Source organism: Gadus chalcogrammus, chromosome 11, assembly GCF_026213295.1.
Source record: "Gadus chalcogrammus isolate NIFS_2021 chromosome 11, NIFS_Gcha_1.0, whole genome shotgun sequence".
In the NCBI taxonomy this organism is placed as follows: domain Eukaryota; kingdom Metazoa; phylum Chordata; class Actinopteri; order Gadiformes; family Gadidae; genus Gadus; species Gadus chalcogrammus.
This window is the reverse complement of record NC_079422.1, coordinates 9,973,801-9,995,897: the sequence shown is the minus strand read 5'-3', so window position 1 is coordinate 9,995,897 and position 22,097 is coordinate 9,973,801. Positions and strand designations below refer to the sequence as shown.

Below are 22,097 nucleotides of genomic sequence, written 5' to 3'. Positions count from 1 at the left end.
TCTGTGATACTGGTAGCTACTCTATGTAACTCCATGTAACTCTACGTAACGCTGTGATACTGGTAGCTACTCTATGTAACTCCATGTAACTCTACGTAACTCTGTGATACTCGGTAGCTACTCTATGTAACTCCATGTAACTCTGTGTAACCCAGCCAGGCGGGGGGCGGGCCCCTTCCTGTCGCACATCAGGTTGCTTACCCATCTCTGGATGCGGCCGCCCCTCAACGGGAACGCTGACCGTCCGCCGCAGGAGCTTGTTCCTGTGGGACTCGGAGCGCCTCTCGCGCATCAGCAGAGGGTGAACCTACCAGGGAGGGAGAGAGAGAGAGAGAGCAGCGGGTCAGCGCACGAGTCAGGGGACAAGCAGCCCTGCAGCTAACCTGCGCATCCATAGAGCTGCTTAGTAATACGTGCATGCTTGCACACATTTGCGCAGACACAAACACACACACACACTCGCTCACACACACATTCAAGAACAAACCTATAAATGTGCACACATAATCGGATGCAAGCATAGAAGCATACACATTAACTCAAATGGTGTTATAATCTTTCAGAGTGCATCAATTGGTAGAATGGGACTCCGTTGTCTGAATTTTCCCAGTTGGAAAGTTTAAAGTTGTATTTCAGATTGTTCCTTATTTCATCCCTTAACTGTTATAAAACTATAATAAGTAAGATAGGAAGGTTGCATTTGAGGTCATGCTTTATAAATTAGAGTAGAGTCTGTAAAAAACAATCTGGGGACTCTGGCAACAGCGCTCGCATTTAAAACGAGGCATGGTCTTCAGAGTTGACACTGTACTGTACTTCATCACAGGTCCAGGAACACTGCTGTCAGGGGGAGTGCTGCGACAACCCTAGGGGTGCATTCCAAAACTAATTTTGACACCATCCTCGTCATTGCTTGATCAGGCACCATCCCCCCCCCCCCCCCCCAAGGTGAACTGCTTCAGCATCATCTAACGTGACCGAGACGGTTGATGATCTGGGCAGATTAAAACCTTCCAACTAGCCTTGTGGCTGTGTCGCTGATGGTGTGAAAATATTCAACACTTCCTGTGTTTGATACACTGAAGTATCCTCAATTGAGGAAGTGAGGTCGAGGGGAATCTCTACAGAATAACTACTGAAACGCAGCGAGGTGAATCTTCTTGCCTCATTGTGAGACACTCTAAGACACTTTAGAAATGCCCAATGACTAAATACTAAACGTGTCTGCTGTTACAGACAAAGCTAGCTTATGCCAAATGTGAACAGCAAGAATGAATACGCTTAATTTAAACTTCTGTGTCAGCCAAGTGAGACCTCTGTGGGTCTGAGTTACCGGCGTAGCCAGAAGTGTTTGCCACCTCACCCAGGCTTACGTGAACCTCTCCGGAAACGTAAGGACGCACAGCCATAAACGCAAGCACTGGTTAGAGACCCCCGCCATAGACCCAGGGCGGCTATTCTACAGAGAAGTTTACTTTCACACACATAATATCTTATTTCCGGTGCTTAAAAGAGACGCCTGGCCGCAAACCGGCTGTTTATCTTGGCCTCAAACTGATTTCTTCGTTGTTTCAGTGGCACGTCTGTGTCATCAGTAGCGGAGCGGTCTGTGTTCTTAGAACTTTTCCCATGCGATTCAGAATCAGAATAGCTTTTATTCCATCTTATTGTATACAGGATTAAAGGTTTTATGGTTGGTTCCTCAACAGCCACATAACAGCAACAATACAATAGGAAGTAAATTGATAGGTAAAAAAATGTAAGTATAAGTACAAATAAGTAACAGAAAAAGTGATCAAGTGGTGGTGGTACAAGCCACTGGTATGTTGACCACCATTCAAAGTTGTACTTAGTACCACTCCTAGCTTAATGTTATCTGCTGTATCACCTTATCCACCAGCACTGGGCTCCTGTCAAAGAGGGGACAGAGGAAATGTGAAGTTGTGATCAGAAGATTGGTTCCAAAAACAATTCATAATCTTTTCATGATAAAAACATACACAAAACGACTCACACACACACTGTTACACGCACACACGTACACACACACACACGTACACAAACACACGTACACCCACACAGTCACACACACGCACACACACACACACACACGCACACAAAAAAACACACACATACACGTACACACACAAAGACAACCTGGAAGCCATCGCCAGGTCAACTCTAGCCCAGAACGACAGGTGTTTATCACAACTAAATTAAATTAAATGTCTATTTTCCTGGAGCGTTGCGGCGAGTCACTGCCCGGTACAGTACTTAGAGTCTGAAGGGAACCCACACTGCTGGAGAAGGTACATAAATATATAGAAACAACCAGACGGATGGACACATAGAGAGACGGGTAGATGGATGAGGAAAGATAAAAACACACTCGATGGCATCACAACGGACGGCCCCAGGCTCCCTGAAATCATAAAAGAGGGACCGCAGGGAACAACAATAAGAGAAGGAGGGGGAGAGAGGGAGAGAGAGAGAGAGAGAGAGAGAGAGAGAGAGAGAGAGAGAGAGAGAGAGAGAGAGAGAGAGAGAGAGAGAGAGAGAGAGAGAGAGAGAGAGAGAGAGAGAGAGAGTGGTATGGCAAAGATAGAGGCGGAGAGAGAAGGGTTCATGAGGAGGACTGAGACAAGTATGGAAAAAGGGAAAGACAGAGAGAGTTGGAGAGAGAGAGAGAGAGAGAGAGAGAGAGAGACAGACAGACAGACAGACAGACAGACAGACAGACAGACAGACAGACAGACAGACAGACAGACAGACAGACAGACAGACAGACAGACAGACAGACAGACAGACAGACAGACAGACAGAGAAGATAGAGATTGGGCATTCTCCTCAGTAATATTCAGAGTTCTTTGCAGGCAAGAGAGACAGAAGGAGAGAGATATTGGGCCCTCTACCGTTATATTCAGGGTTCTCTAGGAGCCACTGTGGTGGTTTGAGCAGAGGAGAGGACGTCCATCTAGACCAGAGGGTCTTCGTCTGTCAGGGTATTGTGTTGATAACACCAGTACAGTGAATAAAGATCAGCACATCGGAAAAGTCCTGAACAATACATGTACATGGACAAGAGATGCTCAGACAAAAGCAGCTTGTCCCAGCTGTGTGTGTGTGTGTGTGTGTGTGTGTGTGTGTGTGTGTGTGTGTGTGTGTGTGTGTGTGTGTGTGTGTGTGTGTGTGTGTGTGTGTGTGTGTGTGTGTGTGTGTGTGTGTGTGTGTGTGTGTGTGTGTGCTTGTGTGTGTGCTTGTGTGTTGGTCTGATTGTTACTATTGGTTTGTTGTTAAATGTACAAATATGCAGTTCTGTGTGTCTGTAGTGCACTGTGTAGTATGTATGCATGCTTGTGTGAGTGTGTGAGTACGTACACGCGAATGCATTCAGTGTGCTTATGTCTGTCTCTGTGTTTTTTTTGTGTACATACAACAACTGTTGACATGCACGCATATCCATGTTTGCATACAATCAGTATGTCTGTGAAACGGCTAACGCAGGTTTAGACATGATTCTGACAGTTTGTTCCTCTAGTCTTCTCAGCTGTTTTCTTCTAACCTCTCTGTGCTTCTGTCTCCTGTGGTCTGTGTGTTCATCCACGGGGATTATGGGAATTATTTGACAGGAGGTTTTCTGACAGTGTCTACGAAAGAGGGCTAGATGGGCCAGAAAAGCTATCAAGTGTATGTGTGTGTGTGTGTGTGTGTGTGTGTTAGTGGTTTTGAGAGTGACCGCATTTCAATTGCATATATAAGCTTGTGCACTTCAAGTTGCTGAAACGTCCACAGCACACATACACACACACACACACACACACACACACACACACACTCATACACACACACACACACACACACACACACACACACACACACACACACACACACACACACACACACACACACACACACACACACACACACACACACACGTTCGCTCGTGAACGGTCACTCGTGTGCACGTAGGAGCCTAAGCAGCGTGTCACTGTGGGTCTGACAGCTGGAAGACGTGCGATGTCAGAGCGGCAGGACGGTGAGGCCTTTGATAAAGTGTGGGGAAGGAGGAGGAATCCTTTCATCCCATCTTAATGATGGCCCAACATCACTCATCAACTCCCGGTTTGATTTATACTCACACCACTGCACTGCAAGGATCTTAGTTAGTGATGCAAGCCGTGGAATCATCTTATCCCATGTTTGTGCGATGCAGAGGCAGGACAGCCTCGCATCTGAAGAGTCTGAACTCCATGTGATCGCTTCTTGGTTCCATCCCAGACGTCTGCTGCTCACCTCTCAAGGCCTCTCTGAGCAGGACTCCCTCCCCCCTCCATAAGGGGGGGAAGGGGGGGGTGTCCCCACATTGGTACTACATAGTCGACCCCTTCTCCACCCTTTTCATGTTGTCAGACTACTATTTTAAAAGGTATATATTGCTATAAATTGGTGTGTGGATGTCCAATCCTGTAGAGATGGATCTCTCTTATTACCAATGGAAATTGTCAATGCCTTTGGCTAACAGCAGGAGTTTTGCCTTCATGTCATGGCAGCTGATCAACCTAGAGGTTGGCTTGAGCAGGCCAGACAGATAGTTTTTTTATGATGCAAGTGCCAGGTAATGTAATCCTTGTTCCGGCAGCCAGGATTGGTTTAATATTATATGTTTTATCTAACTTGGGGGGGGGGGGGGTTCTTCAAAGGATAAACATTGAGCTGGAGGGGCATGTTTAAAATAGTTTATATATTCATTTATTCATTTATAAAGGTAAACTCTCTAATGTATTGTGTAGTATTGGTATAACATTAAAATCATCCAACCATGCATCTGAAATATATTCTTATCTTCTACTACGTTCAATATATTAGACTCTGGGATCATTTTAAAGCTTAAATGTGTAACAGTTTCACAGTGCAGACTCATTGTATAGTTTTAGATTAAAGTATTAAATAAGGATCAAAACCAACAAGCCAAGGATAGTGTGTGTTTGAAGCCATGGTCATGCATATCTAATGCATTCTTATTCAGGCTGTGGAGGGTGCATGGTCGATGGCCGGTGGAAGCGGCCTCACCTGGCCCAAATCAGGCTGATTGGACTCTGGAGCTGGGTGGTTCTCACCTGTGGTGCGTTGACTCATCCGGGCACACGTGTTCAGCCAGCCATCCCAACACACTCTCGGCAGAGCTCTGACATGTCAGTGTTTAGCAGCTCTGCTTGTAATATCGTGCCAACTATCAAATAAACAGCTTTATTTAAAGTTAGTTACTACCAAATAATTCGATTGGACGAGTGGCGTTCTATGAGTACTGATATGGAGTATAACATCCCAGGGACTTTTCACTATTCATGTCCAACTCCGCCTTTCAGATATCTCTAATAACTGGTTATCACATCCAGCCATCATTGCAGTAACGTACTGACTATCAAACTGTCAACTCATCTGAATCCCACATCGCCACCAAAGCCACTCTCAGCAGACTCAGATTTCACTGGATGCACAACAAATGGAAACGTACAGATAAATGCACATTTTACAAAGTAGCTGGCCAAAAATGTGTATGCGTTGCTTGGCAACAGTCCAGTCCCAGTCCCGTTGTGGATCTGTTTGTGTTGGCGGATGCAAATAAACGAGTTCATAAACAAACAAATCATCTGGTGACACTTATTCCTGGTAACTAATCAGTAGCGCCTGTAGAACTGTTGTGTCAGACCAAGAACTGTTATACTCCATATCCACACGGCTATGATCTGGTACAAGGCACAAGGTCGTAGTCCGAGTGCCAAAGATAATCACAGCTGTTCTGATGTTCAGTAAAACAGACCTCCTTCTCGGGTGATATTTACCTGTGTCTCGGCGGTCAGAGCAGACAAGCCGATCCACCAAGGTGGCGTGTGGTCAGGGTAAACTGCCACAAAGGTTCCACAATTCATGTAAATGGAATGGTAAATGGTTGCATTTACAATTCAATTTCTTGCAAATTGAATGCATTTATATTCCTCTTTTATCCAAAGCCCTTTACAGACATTCACCCATTCATGCACACACCGACAGCGGAGTCAGCCACTGCTCCCACCGCGCTTGTTGTCGCCTTGCCTAGGCAACAACAAGCTTGTCTGGAGCATTTAGGATTCTGTGCCTTGTTCAGGGATACCTCGACACTCTAGCTAGGAGGAGCCAGTGTTTGAACGAGCAACCTTGCGGTTACCAGCGAACCCACCCTACCTCCTGAGCGAATGCCGTCATGTCAAATTAATGTGTTTTTGTTTTTTAACCTACCATTCAAACTGTGAATTGACTGCAAGTCGCTTTGGATAAAAGCATCTGCTTGATTATTAAACAATCAAGCATGTCGATTTAAGAGCTGATATCATTGATCAAATTGATTCACCATCTCTGCATTCAGGAATCATTTAAATCCTTTCTGTTTACTGATCTGAAGGATGGATCACGGGGATTCATGTGTGATAAAGCGAGGACACCCAAGCTGTGTTATATCAATCGGGCTCACGGTCGGTGTGGACGTCATGAGCGCCCCAAAAGTCCTCGTATTCACAGCCACAGAAATGGATATGCGTAGGGGAGGAAATGAGCAGTAGTAGTAGTAGTAGTAGTGGTCAATTTCTTGACTAATGTGTTGGGTCTTCAATGGTGAGTAGACCCTCCTAAACCACTTCAACAGCTATTCCCGGTTGCTACTCAGGCACTCTTATTTACCCGTTGCCTGGCGTTCACACTCTGGTTCCTGTGGTTGGACGCTTCATCTGAATGGTCGAGGTGAAGTGAGTGAGATGAACAACAGTGTTTCCATGTCAAGCACAGTGGCCATACTGTCTTTTAAAATAATAACAAGATGATGGAACTGCGTGAGGTCAGTCTTGGCTCTTTCCTCTGCGTGCTCAAATAGAGAGAATCAGCGGGCCAGCATTGGATCAACAGTGCCGCTCCGACCATGAAGTGTGGATGGCTAATTGAATGCGCTTTACTCCCGATGAATACAGTTAGCTTGGGTTTAAGCGAACCATTCAAGTGGCCCATTGATCCGGAGCGTCTATCATTTTGTACCTCTGCGCCGGCCATTTTGCTTCACAGGGTTATCAATTGACAAGACAATTAGCCCGAGCGATTACATAACGCTGCCGTGTGCCAGCTCGGTCTCTATGGATAAGTGTAGCAGAGAAGGAGGAGGGGAAAGGATTAGAAAAGACACAGAGATTATACATAATCTCCTCCCAAATTCTTCTCCATGTTAATTAGGGATGGATAGCGATTTCACCGGTGAGTAAATGTTTCGTTTTCATCCCTGTGGAGGTTGACAGTTCAGTACTGCCGTTGCCATGGTGAAGAGAAACAAGGATTGCTTTTTTCCTAAATGCTTGTGAGAAGGTTGCAGATTACATGTTGAGTGTGTTTTATTTTCTTCTGTCGGTTGAAGGATGCGTTTCCTCCTCTTCCCTTCTCAGGCGAGCAACACCAACCACAACATAAAGTGCCAGTTATAAAACCCAGCTGGAATAGAAGTCAAGGCAGAGTGGGTGAAATTACCAGCAAGTTATGAATTTTGTTTAATATTTTGTATATTTCACTAATCTTTTTAGTAATGGCCAATTACAGTACTCAAAGATGGTAATTTACCAAAATGACATCTACTTGATGAGAAAATTATCTCCTCTCACCACCACCATTGTTGGAGTCTGTTCAGCTCCTCTCTCTTGTCACCTTTCCACCCCATCCTTGAGAATCTCCCAACCGGCAAACCAAACTGCCCACAAGTCCGTCCCGATGGGAGGCCGGAGACTACTGTGGTTTTAAATGTTGGAGCTTACGCGTGGCAGTGTTTGATTGGTTAGGGGGTTTGGCCATGATGATTGGAGACCACAGCTGTTGTTGTGATGGGGGACGTCTCCGAAACAGATTAAAATACTGTCTAATCAGGGCGTGATACAGCACGAAGATGTCAAGATTGTGCTTGAAATCAAATGTAAAAATGGTGCTTTGCTGCCTAAAAAAAGATGTTTAATGGCAAACATTCAGGTCTTCTTCATCGGTTGAGCTTCCCACAATCCAGTGCACGCAGTTCTAACATGCCACAGTCTTGACTGAATAAGAACTATATGCCTATTTGAAGAATTAAACGATTACAAATAACAAATTCTAATCGCATTACCAAATTTTTACCTAAACCAACAAAATCTGGTCGTCCTCATTGTTTTATTGGACTAACACACACACCAATACCTGGCCATGACCATGGCTGCTGCCAGCACCTCCCGCCATAACCACATCCAGCAGCCTGGCACTTAGCAGGGAAGGCTGGAAGGCTCACGGTATACAAAACCAGCAGGAGGCCGTTGGAGCGAACCGTGAATAGAATACCCAACTGAGCTTGTGTTGGTAATTACTGAGAGCAATTGTTCAAACAATTGATTTATGATCAAAAACACATCTACCTGATGTAGATTGCTGATTTCCTGTTGTGTTTTTGTTATTTATTCAAGTCCAATCGTGATAGACCATTCTGGCCCCCCTATCGATTTCTATTTATGGTTGTTAATTGTTCTCGAGAAGGGGTTTTAAACGTCTGCAATGGACGTAACGAACCTGATTGAAATAATATAATTTTAATGAGGATTGATAAGAATCCTGCCATGAAAACTAAAAGCTACTCTGAAGCCTGAGAGCCTGAACGACAGAAGACATAAGGTAGACTCGATAAAAAGCGATAAAGCGCCTATAGAGAGAGAGAGAGAGAGAGAGTGTGAGAGATAGAGAGAGAGAGAGAGAGAGAGAGAGAGAGAGAGAGAGAGAGAGAGAGAGAGAGAGAGAGAGAGAGAGAGAGAGAGAGAGAGAGAGAGAGAGAGAGAGAGAGATGAGACAAGGTAAGAGAAGAGGAGGGATGTGTGAAGGGAAGAAGAGCAAGACATGATAATGTGAAGATGGAGAGCAAAGAGAGAAAAAAGTATACAAAATGTATAGAAAATTGAATCAGTGGGGTAGTGACTGAGGAAAAAATAGTAGAGTAGGAAGGGAAACATGAACTGGATAAAGGGATTGATTAATGTAGAGGAAAGAGAGACACAATAATAGATGTTTGAAAGGATGGTAGAGGATGAAGACTAGGTTGCAGTGGGACAGGACCACAACTGGCCCACTTTAAGAGGAGGTCCTTGTGAAAAAGGGTACAGCCATTGGAAGATTGTTAACCTGTTAGCTAGCATTAACTCACATAACACCTGTCATTGGGGGACATAGTAAGCGTACCAACTAGTTGTTCGTCCTAAAACATGAGCATTTACATTCAGTCAGGTAGTCAATATAGATAATCAATTTGATATTGCAATCTCATAAATCTGTAATTGACTTATATTTATGTTAATGCTACTACATGTAAGTGTCAGAAATTCCAATTCCCAGGGCAAGCCTGAATTCATAATTTCATGCTTCACCAAATATTTGAAGATAAGTTAAGAAACCTTACGAATATATATAATATAAGAAATATAAAATCGATTCATGGTTGCGTCTCTTTCTCTGTCTGTAAAGGCAGGAAACCTCTGCTGCAAAATCAAGTTTTTATCAACTGATCTTTTTCTAAAGGAGATCAATTGATAATACATATGTGTTATTTGAATAACGAAAATAGTAAAACAACAATGTCGTGTAACTGGCTTTCAGATCCACTCATCCGAGTTCGACTTGGTTACGACTGGGCTTCAATGCAGCCAAAAAGTTTCCAAACACGGTTTCCACAGTATGAGAAAACAACTACTGCCACTTATCACAAAGCAAAAAGCTGGTTTGAACATTGTGCACAGTTTTGAATAAATTCCACCGCAGGAAAGGACTGTTGCTATTTACCCGGTGTTAAATCGCACAGGCGCTATTTTTGGGGGACAGATTGCTATGAAATGCAATACATTGGTACCTGTATTCATGTTGACTAAATAAACAATACATTATTTTTTGTAGGTCTTTTGGTATCTTTTAAACTCATTGGAAAATTGGAATAGCCGCTAAATACTTTAATTATTAAAACCATTCTAAAACGATTAAGATGTCAAAGTAATACTGGAATATTTGAAAATGTTTGAATATCGCATATTTGGCCATTCTGATGATGGCTGCCATCAGGTCAACCGAAGCGTTGACGTGAAGCGTTCTCACACATCTAGTGCCTTTACATATATATTTGATCACTGGGATATTCATACGAGTAGGTGGCAGCTGGCTTGCACAGCATTGCTCTCAAGAATGCTCATGAGGAAATGACCAAATCTGATTCAAAATAGCCATTTTCACCTTAATGGTTCTAGGTCTTCTTGTCCATCGTCAGAAATGAACACGAAGGCCCCATGAAGGAATTCACTTCTGCACTGCTGGTGCCAGTACGGACCCAGTGCGGACCCAGTGCGGACCCAGTACGGACCCAGTGCGGACACAGTACAGACCCAGTGCGGACCCAGTACGGACCCAGTATGGACCCAGTGCGGACCCAGTGCAGACCCAGTGCAGACCCAGTGTGGACCAAGAGCAGACCCAGTGCAGAACCAGTACGGACCCAGTGCGGACCAAGTGGGACCCACTACCGACCCACTGCCTACCCCCTGTCCACTCAAGACCCACTACCCACTATCCACTGCCCACTGGGGACCCCCTGTCCACTCAAGACCCACTACCCACTACCCACTACCCACTGGGGACCCCCTGTCCACTCAAGACCCACTACCCACTACCCACTACCCACTGGGGACCCCCTGTCCACTCAAGACCCACTGCCCACTACCCACTACCCACTGCCCACTGCCCACTGGGGACCCACTGTCCACTCCGGACCCACTGCCCACTGCCCACTGCCCACTGTGGACCCACTGTCCGATCCGGACCCACTACCCGCAACGTGAACGCATCGTCACCACACAACTCCAATCCCATCTCCACGCCAATAACCTTTTTGAATCCCTCCAATCTGGCTTCCGCCCCCTCCACAGCACAGAAACCGCTCTCCTCAAAGTCCTCAATGACCTCCTCATCTCTGCCGACTCTGGTTCCCTCAACTTCCTCATCCTCCTTGACCTGAGTGCAGCCTTCGATACTGTAAACCACACCATCCTGCTCACCAGACTCAGCAACCTCGGAATCGAAGGAACTGCACTTAGCTGGCTTCACTCCTACCTCTCCGACAGATCTCACTTCATCTCCCTCCACAACCACACATCTGCCACAGCCACCGTCACACAAGGTGTTCCCCAAGGTTCTGTACCTGGCCCCCTCCTCTTCATCATCTACCTCCTCCCCCTTGGTCAGTTACTCCGCCATTTCTCCATGGACATCCACTGCTACGCCGACGACACCCAGATTTACCTCAGCACCAAATCCCCCCACAACCCCCCCCTCTCCCACATTGAATCCTGCCTGTCTTCACTCACTCTCTGGATGCAAAATAACTTCCTGAAACTTAACAGCAACAAAACTGAACTCCTCCTCATTGGCTCCAAATCCACCCTCAGTAAACTCGCCAACCCCCCCACACTAACTATCGACGGCACCACGGTCTCCCCCTCCCCCCAGGCCCGCAACCTTGGCGTAATCTTTGATTCCACCCTCTCCCTTGAACCCCACATCCGCCACACTGTCAAAACCTCCTTCTATCACCTCCGTAATATTGCAAAGATCAGATCCTCCCTCACACCTCACGCTGCAGAAAGACTCATCCATGCCTTCATCTCCTCCCGCCTTGATTATTGCAATTCACTCCTCGCCGGCATCTCCACCACCTCCATCAACAGACTCCAACTGGTCCAGAATGCAGCAGCCCGTCTCCTCACTCATACTAAAGCGTGGCACCACATCACCCCAGTCCTCAAGAATCTCCACTGGCTCCCCATCTCACATCGGATCCACTACAAACTCCTGGTCCTCACCTACAAAGCTCTCCACCATATGGCCCCCCCATATCTCTCTGATCTTCTCTCCCTCTACCAACCCCCCCGGGCCCTCAGATCCTCCTCAGCTGGTCTCCTCTCCACCCACACATCAAAACTCCACAGCCTAGGTGACAGAGCCTTCTCCAGGACATCTCCCAGGCTCTGGAACTCCCTCCCCCAACATATTCGTGACTCTGAGTCCCTCACCATCTTCCAGTCCCGCCTCAAGACTCATCTCTTCTCCTCTGCCTACCCCTAGATCACTCACTATCTCTAGCCCCATCAACTTCCCCTATGTAAAGCGCTTTGAGTACGTGAAAAGCGCTATATAAATTGAATCTATTATTATTATTATTACCCACTACCCACTGCCCACTGCGGACCCCCTGTCCACTCTGGACCCACTACCCACTACCCACTGCGGACCCCCTGTCCACTCTGGACCCACTACCCACTGCCCACTGCGGACCCCCTGTCCACTCTGGACCCACTACCCACTACCCACTGCGGACCCCCTGTCCACTCTGGACCCACTACCCACTACCCACTGCGGACCCCCTGTCCACTCTGGACCCACTACCCACTACCCACTGCGGACCCCCTGTCCACTCTGGACCCACTACCCACTACCCACTGCGGACCCCCTGTCCAGTCTGGACCCACTACCCACTGCCGATTAACTGTGGACCGGAACTCCAGGGGTGCAACTGAGTGTATACACTTAATTGCAGCCTGGGGTTCAGTCTTTAAATGTCCTTCTAGTGCTTCAAGTCATTTGAATCGGGGGAGTCCATTTTCATTGCTTTTTTAACACATCATAAAGTTGATGTCGAGCACCCTGGTGTGTGTCCATCCCGGGTTAGCAGAAGCAGACGTAGTCGTGCAGACATTCCAAAGCACTGGAGGAGTGCTTGGTGGGGGGTGGAGAATGGTGTTCTGGCTGGGCATCGGTCCATGTTACCTGGTCCATATGCTGCTGCTGCCAGCCCCCCCGCCCCCTCACCCAGCTGTGGAGAGGAACTGAACGTGGTGGTGGGCCGGTGTGTCTTGATGTGTGTGTGTATGTGGGTGTATGGGTGTGTGTGTGTGTGTGCGCAAATTTGTGTTTGCATTTGTGTGCGTGCATGTGTGTTTGGGTACATGTAGGTGGTGAAGTAGCAGGTGTTCAATACATTCCTGCTAAACCAAGCAGTGATCAAACAGACCCTGGCTGTCTGGTTCTGTTTCCAACACAAAGGCACTGTTACACAAACAGACACATGCATACACACTTTAAACTCTAAAACACAGACTCTGACACACAATGTGATACCTAAATCAATTCCTCTAAATTACCTGAAAGAAGGAGACATGCACAGACGGAAAGAAAACATCACGCACAGTCGATTTACACACACACACACACACACACACACACACACACACACACACACACACACACACACACACACACACACACACACACACACACACACACACACACACACACACACACACACACACACACACACACACACACACACACACACACACACACACACTGTGCTGGCCAGAAGGCCGGAGTGTCCTTCAGACTCATGAATGTCCTGTCAGACATCCACAGATGTTCCACCCTCCAACACACACACACACACACACGCACGCACGCACGCACGCACGCACGCACACACACACACACACACACACACACACACACACACACACACACACACACACACACACACACACACACACACACACACACACACACACACACACACACACACACACACACACACAAAAAACTGCCAGTAGAACAGTTATGAGCCACACAACCCATAAAAGCAACAGCATACAAGACAACACAATGAGAAGAAAAAAAGACAACACCACAGCAAGAGCCCAACTGAAGAAATGTCTATAGCGGTCCACAGGTATAGCTGTTTGGTGGCTCACCTAGCCTTTACAAGGGCGTTAACCCCACAGGTATGACCTCCACCTGCGATCCTATCCTGATATGTATCTTTCAAAGCTCTGTTCTCCTTGTCTTCACTGTCCTGGCTGTAATTGCTTTAAATCCCATTAAAATACATATTAAAGAATGAATGAGAGGATAAACTGTGGCAGGTTAATAGTATGAAAAGTGAATTTCATTACACCCTGAAAAGGTAATGGTAGCTGAACAGTGTCGCCTTTAATGAAAATTGTAATTGCCCATTTGAATGGATCAATATACATTAAAAAGCTCATTAGGAGGTAATATTACAGTTAATACTGACTTTTTAAAAAACTTGAGTCGAAAAGTTCACGGCATTGCCAAATTGTAACTTACAACCGTACCTTACAATCGTTCCAGAGCATTCTCTTCAAACAACAAAGACATTTCAAAGGGGTTCGACTGGTAATTATCACAGATTTTAAGATGTATTCTCAAAAATTCAAACTGCCTGTAACTGTCATGTCCCACAGACCACATTGTGTTTTAATGAACGTGATGAATGAACGCTGGTCCAGACCACCAGCGCTCGGCTTGTAGGCGTTTTCCTCCGTCGCTGGGAATCTGTTAGGCACCGCAGAACCTTGTAACTCGACCCCCCGCACATGGGCCGTTAATCAACTCACTGAGATTAAGGCCGTTTAGGTGTGACCTTTTAGAAATGTCTTTCTAAAATGTACTGGAAATGCGAATCATGGTTGGTCGGGCACACACTTTGTATAAACAGGTGAAGATGTTGAAAACGCCTCAAGGATGTCTAACGTTCACCCCGCTGCTGGTATTTCCTCAACCTGCATGGCTTTAGTTTCATTACACTTTTATGCATCCTGGCTATGCCCACGGAGGCTCTTTCACAGCAGCGCCATGATAGCACGCTTAGCATGGTCGTTTGTGTAGCAGCCTGACTTGCTAGCAATCCAAACACGATGAACACTGTATGATCCCAAGTAGCCCATTCTGTACTGTATTTGGCTGTAGGCTGATACCAAAGCACCCATCAGAACAAAACTTTGCACGGAAAGACCCTCCCCTCACCCCCTCCCCCCTATGTGTTGAACCCTGGACCTTCTGTTCCCGCTGTGATTAGCATTAGCGCTTCCCACAGCGCCACTGTGCCACCACCATGGTCCCTCAGGAATCATTTTGTAGAAGCATGCATGTGTAAAATTACTCTGAATGTATCTGTTATCAAGTTCAACCACTTGAATCATTGGGAGTAGAACACAAGCTCCGGGCTTTATACACACCTGCTGTTGACTCCCAAAGACAAGACTTCCCCTTCATTATAAAGAAAACACAGACTTCAATTCGGGGCAATGTCTTTTCCGCTTGCATCATAAGAGATACATTCTGTAGTCAGTCACCCACGATATGAATTATCAGGCTGAAATTCTAATGTGGTTTTCTCTGATTATGTTTGTGTATGTATGTGTGTTGCAGTGGGTGACAGCATGTTAATGCAAGCAAGATAAGCACACCGGTGGTCTGTTACGTAACTCCAGCACAACAGACCTGCTACTGGTCACATCACTGGATGGATACGGTGCTGGCACCCAAAGCTATGTCACTTCAGATCCGCACAGAGGAAGACGAGAGTGGGGGCGGCGGGCAGTCACCACTGCCAGCTCTCCTGGTCCCCCTACAGGCAGAACGCTGGCATTACATGCATTCTACCTGTTATGGGGATAGGATGGGGTGAAGTAAGGGTTGATACAGAATGCCCGAATATCTGAATGAATATTTAATGAAAGCCCCTGAGATGCTGAATTTCTCACTCAAGTCATCAAGTCACAGGGATATTAAATATGAATACCCCACTAGGGCACTCAACACCTTGCAATCGACTACGACCTTAAAAATATGCAGTTTATGTTCAACTACATGTATGTATGTACCGTACACTTTTCTTTGTTTGCCACCGTTGTACCCCTGTACCGAACCAAAACCATCAGAAAAACGAAGCTCCGCTGCTTACTTCACTGGTTCCTAACCTCCGGGTTGGTTGCCCAATTGAGGACGCCTCAAAGGCATGTCATAGAGGTCCTGTATATTTAAACTACCACTACTTCCTTATCATTCATAGCCATGAGCAAACTACTACTAATCTCTGAGTGTGATCAACACATTGGGCGGTAGCAGATGTAATGTGCAGGTCATCATTAACCATTGCTATTTGCTACAATGCACCACATCTTTATTCCGCGGATGATTTGTTAAGATCGCCTGGCACTCCATACAAAATGCCTATGCATCAGCAACATTTGAGCACCAATACACATATATAACCCTCTTGTCCCCCTGTTCTCAACATCGCCACCTGTCAGTTAGACAGGGACATCACGATCCAAACCACACTGTCAAACAGATAGAGGCTTCAGGGTCCTCGAAGGACCAACACCAGGGTATCCACTGTGTAGCTATAGCAGACAACACGATGGAGATGGAGACCCTCCCTGGCCTTCTGCGGAGACCCATTATATACACAGGGCCGGGAAGGAAGAGGGCAGACCGAGCCGTTGCTACTCCCCACGGAGGAGCTCCCCACGGTGGAGCTCACCAAGCTGGGTCAGCTCTGTGACGGCCTTCCCTCTCTATCAAGGAGCAGAGGGTCGAGGAGGAGAGAGGCACGAGAGAGGTACAGGGGACAGAGAGAGAGGGGAAGGAGAGAAAAGGGGGAAGAAAGGGGAAAGAGAGAGGGAGAGAGAGAGAGAGAGAGAGAGAGAGAGAGAGAGAGAGAGAGAGAGAGAGAGAGAGAGAGAGAGAGAGAGAGAGAGAGAGAGAGAGAGAGAGAGAGAGAGAGAGAGAGGTAGAGAGAGAGAGAGAGACACAGAGAGAGAGAGAGAGAGAGAGAGAGAGAGAGAGAGAGAGAGAGAGAGAGAGAGAGAGAGAGAGACACAGAGAGAGAGAGAGAGAGAGAGAGAGAGAGAGAGAGAGAGAGAGAGAGAGAGAGAGAGAGAGAGAGAGAGAGAGAGAGAGAGAGAGAGAGAGAGAGAGAGAGAGAGAGAGACAGAGAGAGAGAGAGAGAGAGAGACAGAGAGAGAGAGACAGCAAGAGAGTGAGTGAGCGGGAGGAGCAGTAAAGAGAGAGAGAGTCAGGAAATGTTAAGGGAACAGAGTGAGATAAGAGTAAAGCAGGGAACACTGAGAGAAATAGAGAAGAAAGAGAGAGAGTTAGAAAGACAGAGAGAGTTAGGAGAAAGGATCTATCAGTGGAGAGTGGAGGAGTGGGACAGCTGGTCTGTGGGAGAGCCAGGCACTCCCGCCGGTCGCCCCACAGAGATTGATGGAAAAGAGAGAGAGCAAGGGAGATGAGATAGAGAGAGGGAGAGGTATGGGGAAGGGGAGTATAAGAGGAGACAGAGGGATATGGAGGAAAGAAGAGGAGACAGACTGACAGACAGACAGACAGACAGACAGACAGACAGACAGACAGACAGACAGACAGACAGACAGACAGACAGACAGACAGACAGACAGACAGACAGACAGACAGACAGACAGACAGACAGACAGACAGACAGACAGACAGATGGAGAGCGCAAGAGAAAGAGAGCAATGAGGGGAGATTAAATTAGGATGTCCTACATTGAATTTCCATAATCACCGGTAGGACTTTATGGATATTACATTATTATGAAATAATCGTAATCGACAATTACGTTAACGACGCTTTCTAATAGTGACATTACTACAAATGTTGTATTATAGCATCATTTCGGCAACAATAGTTGCATCTTGGCCTTTACAAATCCCTAAATTACCAACTAGCATTGAGGACTAACATAAGCACCAACTAGCAGAGATAATGAGGACTCTAAGGTTACTTCAATAACTATTGACATAACAAACCTGTTGAACACCCAAGAAAATTTCACACACGTTCTAAATAACCCCAAAAAACTCAACACATCTAACCTATTTACTCTTGATTACCATTGTGTCCCTGAGCAGAATATTCAATTCAAAGCATCTGATGATGAATTCAGATACCAACCATTCGGGGCCAGGTAGAGGTAAGACATTTGGGATGGGTTCCAGTGCCACGCAAACATACCTGGCCTCTCCTATAAATGTCCCCCAGCTGAACTCTGGCTTTTATTGTCAGCATACAGCTGGGAAACACAATGCAGCTTCCCATACGCCGCAATATAATACACCATACGTAATATTCTGCCGATGTTACATAGCGTCTAGAATTAGCATTTATTCCCCCATTAACCCCGGCTGGCTGTATGTTGTTCTTGTGCTACGTCTTCGCTAGCGGTATCTGTCACCACCGTTTACCCCAACCATGTGGGGCTCTCGGTGATGCATTGTGCTTTCTTCCTTATAAAGGAAGATGTTTAATAATAATATAATACATTTAAATGTATTCATTCTGTCATTCTTTTCTTTTTTTCCTTTTAAAGTGACTATCAGGTGAGGTTGCGGGCATAAAAACCAAAGCAGAACACGAGATGTAGAAAAATGTGAATAAAAGTAAAGAAAGTTAACAAGCTAGGTGTGGACGGAGTTGACACCTGGAGGGTGGGGGGGGTGAGGAGCTGATGGGACTTGGAATGTATCAGAGTGAGGGGGCTGGCTGTGGGGAGGGAGGGGAAGAGGAAGGAACTAGACCAGAGTGAGGAAATGGAGTAGGAAGAGGACACGGTTGACGAAGAGGGATGAGAGTGGACGGCATGAGAGCGATGGATAGAGGGAGATGAGGGTTGGAGACTCTGATGAAAGGCTGTGTGCTAAGATAGAAGATTGCAAAGGCTAGAGAAGGGTGCCTAAGCTCAGCTGATATGGAAACATAGCGGTGATAAGGTGAGCCTTCATCACTGTTTCTCCTGATTTTCAGACCTCTGAATGCTTTTTATAAGGACCTGAAATTAATGACAATGATTGTGATGGACACGCATTAGAGGATTTAGAGAAAAGGAGGGAGAGGGAAAGAGAGAGCGACAGTGCGATGAGAGACAGACAGAGGGTGCGAGAGAGAGAGTGGAGAGTGCGCTCCCTTCGTGAGGTGAGTGACGGCCATGAATATTTAACGCCTCTCATCCGGAGCGGACCGCTATCGGTTCATCTACCCGCTGCTCCGATCCCAGTCAAAGTCCAAAGCTATACACCCTTCTCTGCTCAATTAAGCGGGGATAGGCATTTGATTAATTAACCTTAGCCTCGTGCTCCTTTATGAGCGCAGTAGAGCACTGGGATCCTCTGAGAGATTAGAGGCTATTGGCAGCCTTGGTGCGTTCACGCTGAACTTCTGTCAACATGCTTCTTATGTTAGAATGCAGTGGTGAAGACAGGGCTGATCTCTGGCAATGTTCCTTCACTGCATGGTTTATTCTATATAGGCCCACTGAAGGAACACAATTGGAAAATGCGGTCAGGGGGGAAAGCTAGGATACAGTACCACCTCCTGGCCTGAGAAGTGGGATGAGATGTCAAAGACAGTAACAGGTACAGCCAGATGTACCCAATATCCCCCGGCCAGCTCCCTGTTTCTGATTCTTGCTAGCAGCATAAGATGTGAATGTGAATATATTCTGAGCGCGGAGTGTATTTACATTTTTGTATGTTAATCTTGCTATTGATAATTGTGATTGTTCTCAGCCTCACCTATTAGTCACTTTAGTGTCTTGACTTTATATCATGTCATATAGGTAAAGACACAAACATAACAATGAACACACTCCAACAAGATAATACTCATCTGTTGGACAACCACATGCCTCAGTGACACACTGACACACTATACAGTCGGTGGAACAACCCCCACTGGGAATGTTAAAATGAGGGTTAAATACTCTCTCCCCTGACATAGTGCCCTTGTGCAAAGCGTTCATGCTGTGTGGAAAACGGTGGCAGAAATAGCAGACACAGCCATGACCCATTTAGAATCATCTCTCCAATGTCGCGGAAGGTTACAAACAAATAAGAGAACCCATTGGTTATAATGTGGATGTGACTAAAGGGTTGGGATCTTAAATCATAATGACAGAATGGGAGATCTTAAGGTAGGGTGACCAGACGTCCTCTTTTTCCCGGACATGTCCTCTTTTCGAGACCTAAAAAATGCGTCCGGCAGGGATTCCAAAAACGTCCGGTATTTTGCCTCGTCGCAAAAAAGAAAAAAATATATATATTATTGTTATTATTATCTTTTTATTTTTTTTTGCCTCGTCGCATATTTGTGTTTCTGGGTCTTTCACATAACCTACTAGTTATTACCATTGTATATGTCTATGGTTATTACGGCCTTCCAAGTTCTGGAAATGGTATCTCCCTTACGTTCCACCTTCTTGCGCGAGCTGACTGTAGAGAGAGTCTGTCATTGGGCGACCGATCTCATGTGCTCGTTGAGAAGGTGCCGTGTATAGACGGAATGAAACCCCCACTGAAGTACGTAGGCTCACGATACCCCCCCCCCCGGACCTAGGATCGCCACTGTCTGCAGCCATGCCTAAACGTAAATGTAAGTTCACGGACGAACTAAAGAAAAAATACCCATGTTTCCCCCCCCCCCCCCCCCCCCCCCCCCCGCGACGAAGTGTCCTCTTTTTCACAAACTCAAATCTGGTCACCCTACTTAAGGAATGATTCACAGAGTAGCCTACAGTCTAAATACATGCTAATAATTAGACTTCATTAGGAATATAATGGACAAATCCCCAAACCACTGATGCATTTCATTATTCCCTTACACAAGTAGGGTCTTCCTCAGCAAAGCCCATCCCCCATAACCAGTTCCCTTGAAGCAAAACCCCCTAAGCTCAGGCAAGAGTATCTGAGAACTGCCAAAGCTCCTGCCACATGCCATGGCCGAAGTTTGTTGGTTGGTATTGCCGAAAGACATCTATAGCTTCTATGTGAATCTAGTATCTGTAAGATTAAGCTAGTATCTGCTATTTGAAGCCAATAGCTGCTAAGAGAAGCTAGTAGCTGCTAAGCGAAGCCAGTGAATTATATTTGAAGCTAGTAACTGGTAGATTAAGCTATTATCTGCTATATGAAGCTAGTAATTGCTAAGCAAAGCTAGTGGCTGCTACGTAAAGCCAGTTACTGCTATTTGAAGCTAGTAACTGGTAGATTAAGCTAGTATCTGCTATTTGAAGCTAGTATCGGCTAAGTGAAGCTAGTAGCTCCTACGGGAAGCCGGTAGCTGCTATTTTAAGCTAGTAACTGCCACATGAATATAATAGCTGGCAGGTGAAGCTAGTAGCTGTCTCTGAACTTCAGTCTGTGAACTTCACAAGCATCTACTGAGGACCTGTATCAATAACCACAGATAACCACGTGAAGAGAAATGGCGTATATCAAATAGTTCTCTGTTATTTGATACCCTTTACCTCTTCACAGAGGGCATGTATGGGCAATCTTTCTTGATTGTGGGCAATCACATGCTGGGTTTCATTCCAATCCAACACTAAAGCAGTTGATTTGACAGATTAGCTCACTTTCAAAGAAACGGGATTAGATTAGTACCGCAAACTCGCAAAGATTTTCTATCAAGCACGAATCCAGTGAATCTAAATGGAAATTGCATCTACAAAGTTATCACATCACTCTTCACAACACAAATATTACATAAAGTAGAAATGTATGATGAGGTCATTCTGCTTGTTCACTGTGTGAACCACCATATTGATGTAACTTAAGCTTGTTCACTGTGTGAACCACCATATTGATGTAACTTAAGCTTGTTTATGTCGGCGGACATGTGCAGGATGGATCCTGCTTGAGTTTCCGACTTGTAATTCTGACTTGACTGAGCATTCCATTGCTCTTTTCCGTATGAATATTCGAGTACAAACATAATCATTTCCCCGACCAGGTGTTTCCGGTTCTCCCTAATTACCCCAGTGTTTCCTGTATTATACTTTGTGTATTTTCATTTTTGTTTGCCCCGTCTGCTGTAATGTATTGACTGTCTGCTTGTTAATTAAGATAGCTGTATTCCGTCACTGTTGACTCTTTTTTTTGGATCTTGCCAAGCACAGTTCCTCTCCCCTGTCTCCTGAGTCTCAGCATTTGGGTCAGAGCTCCAAATTGTTACAGTAACTTTCAAAGTAACAGTGTCACTACCAATTTAACTTTATATACCTGATTCAGAGAAATGTTGTTTTATGTTCATAACCGTCATCAATGGATACTTGGCTGGGCATTATATCCCTCTATAAGTCACTTTCACATGCACTTAGGCCTACTAAT

The 22,097-nt window shown here is 45.8% G+C and overlaps 1 protein-coding gene across 1 annotated transcript in view; it reads right to left on the bottom strand.

Moving 5' to 3' along the window:
• The window catches only part of syngap1b (synaptic Ras GTPase activating protein 1b), a 75,096-nt gene extending 74,795 nt beyond the window's left edge, over positions 1-301 (bottom strand). Inside the window, 1 exon segment of the mRNA XM_056603096.1 lies at positions 202-301. Within this exon segment, the coding sequence (XP_056459071.1) occupies positions 202-292 (91 nt within the window). The 5' untranslated portion in view covers positions 293-301.
• Positions 302-22,097: the final 21,796 nt, after the last annotated feature.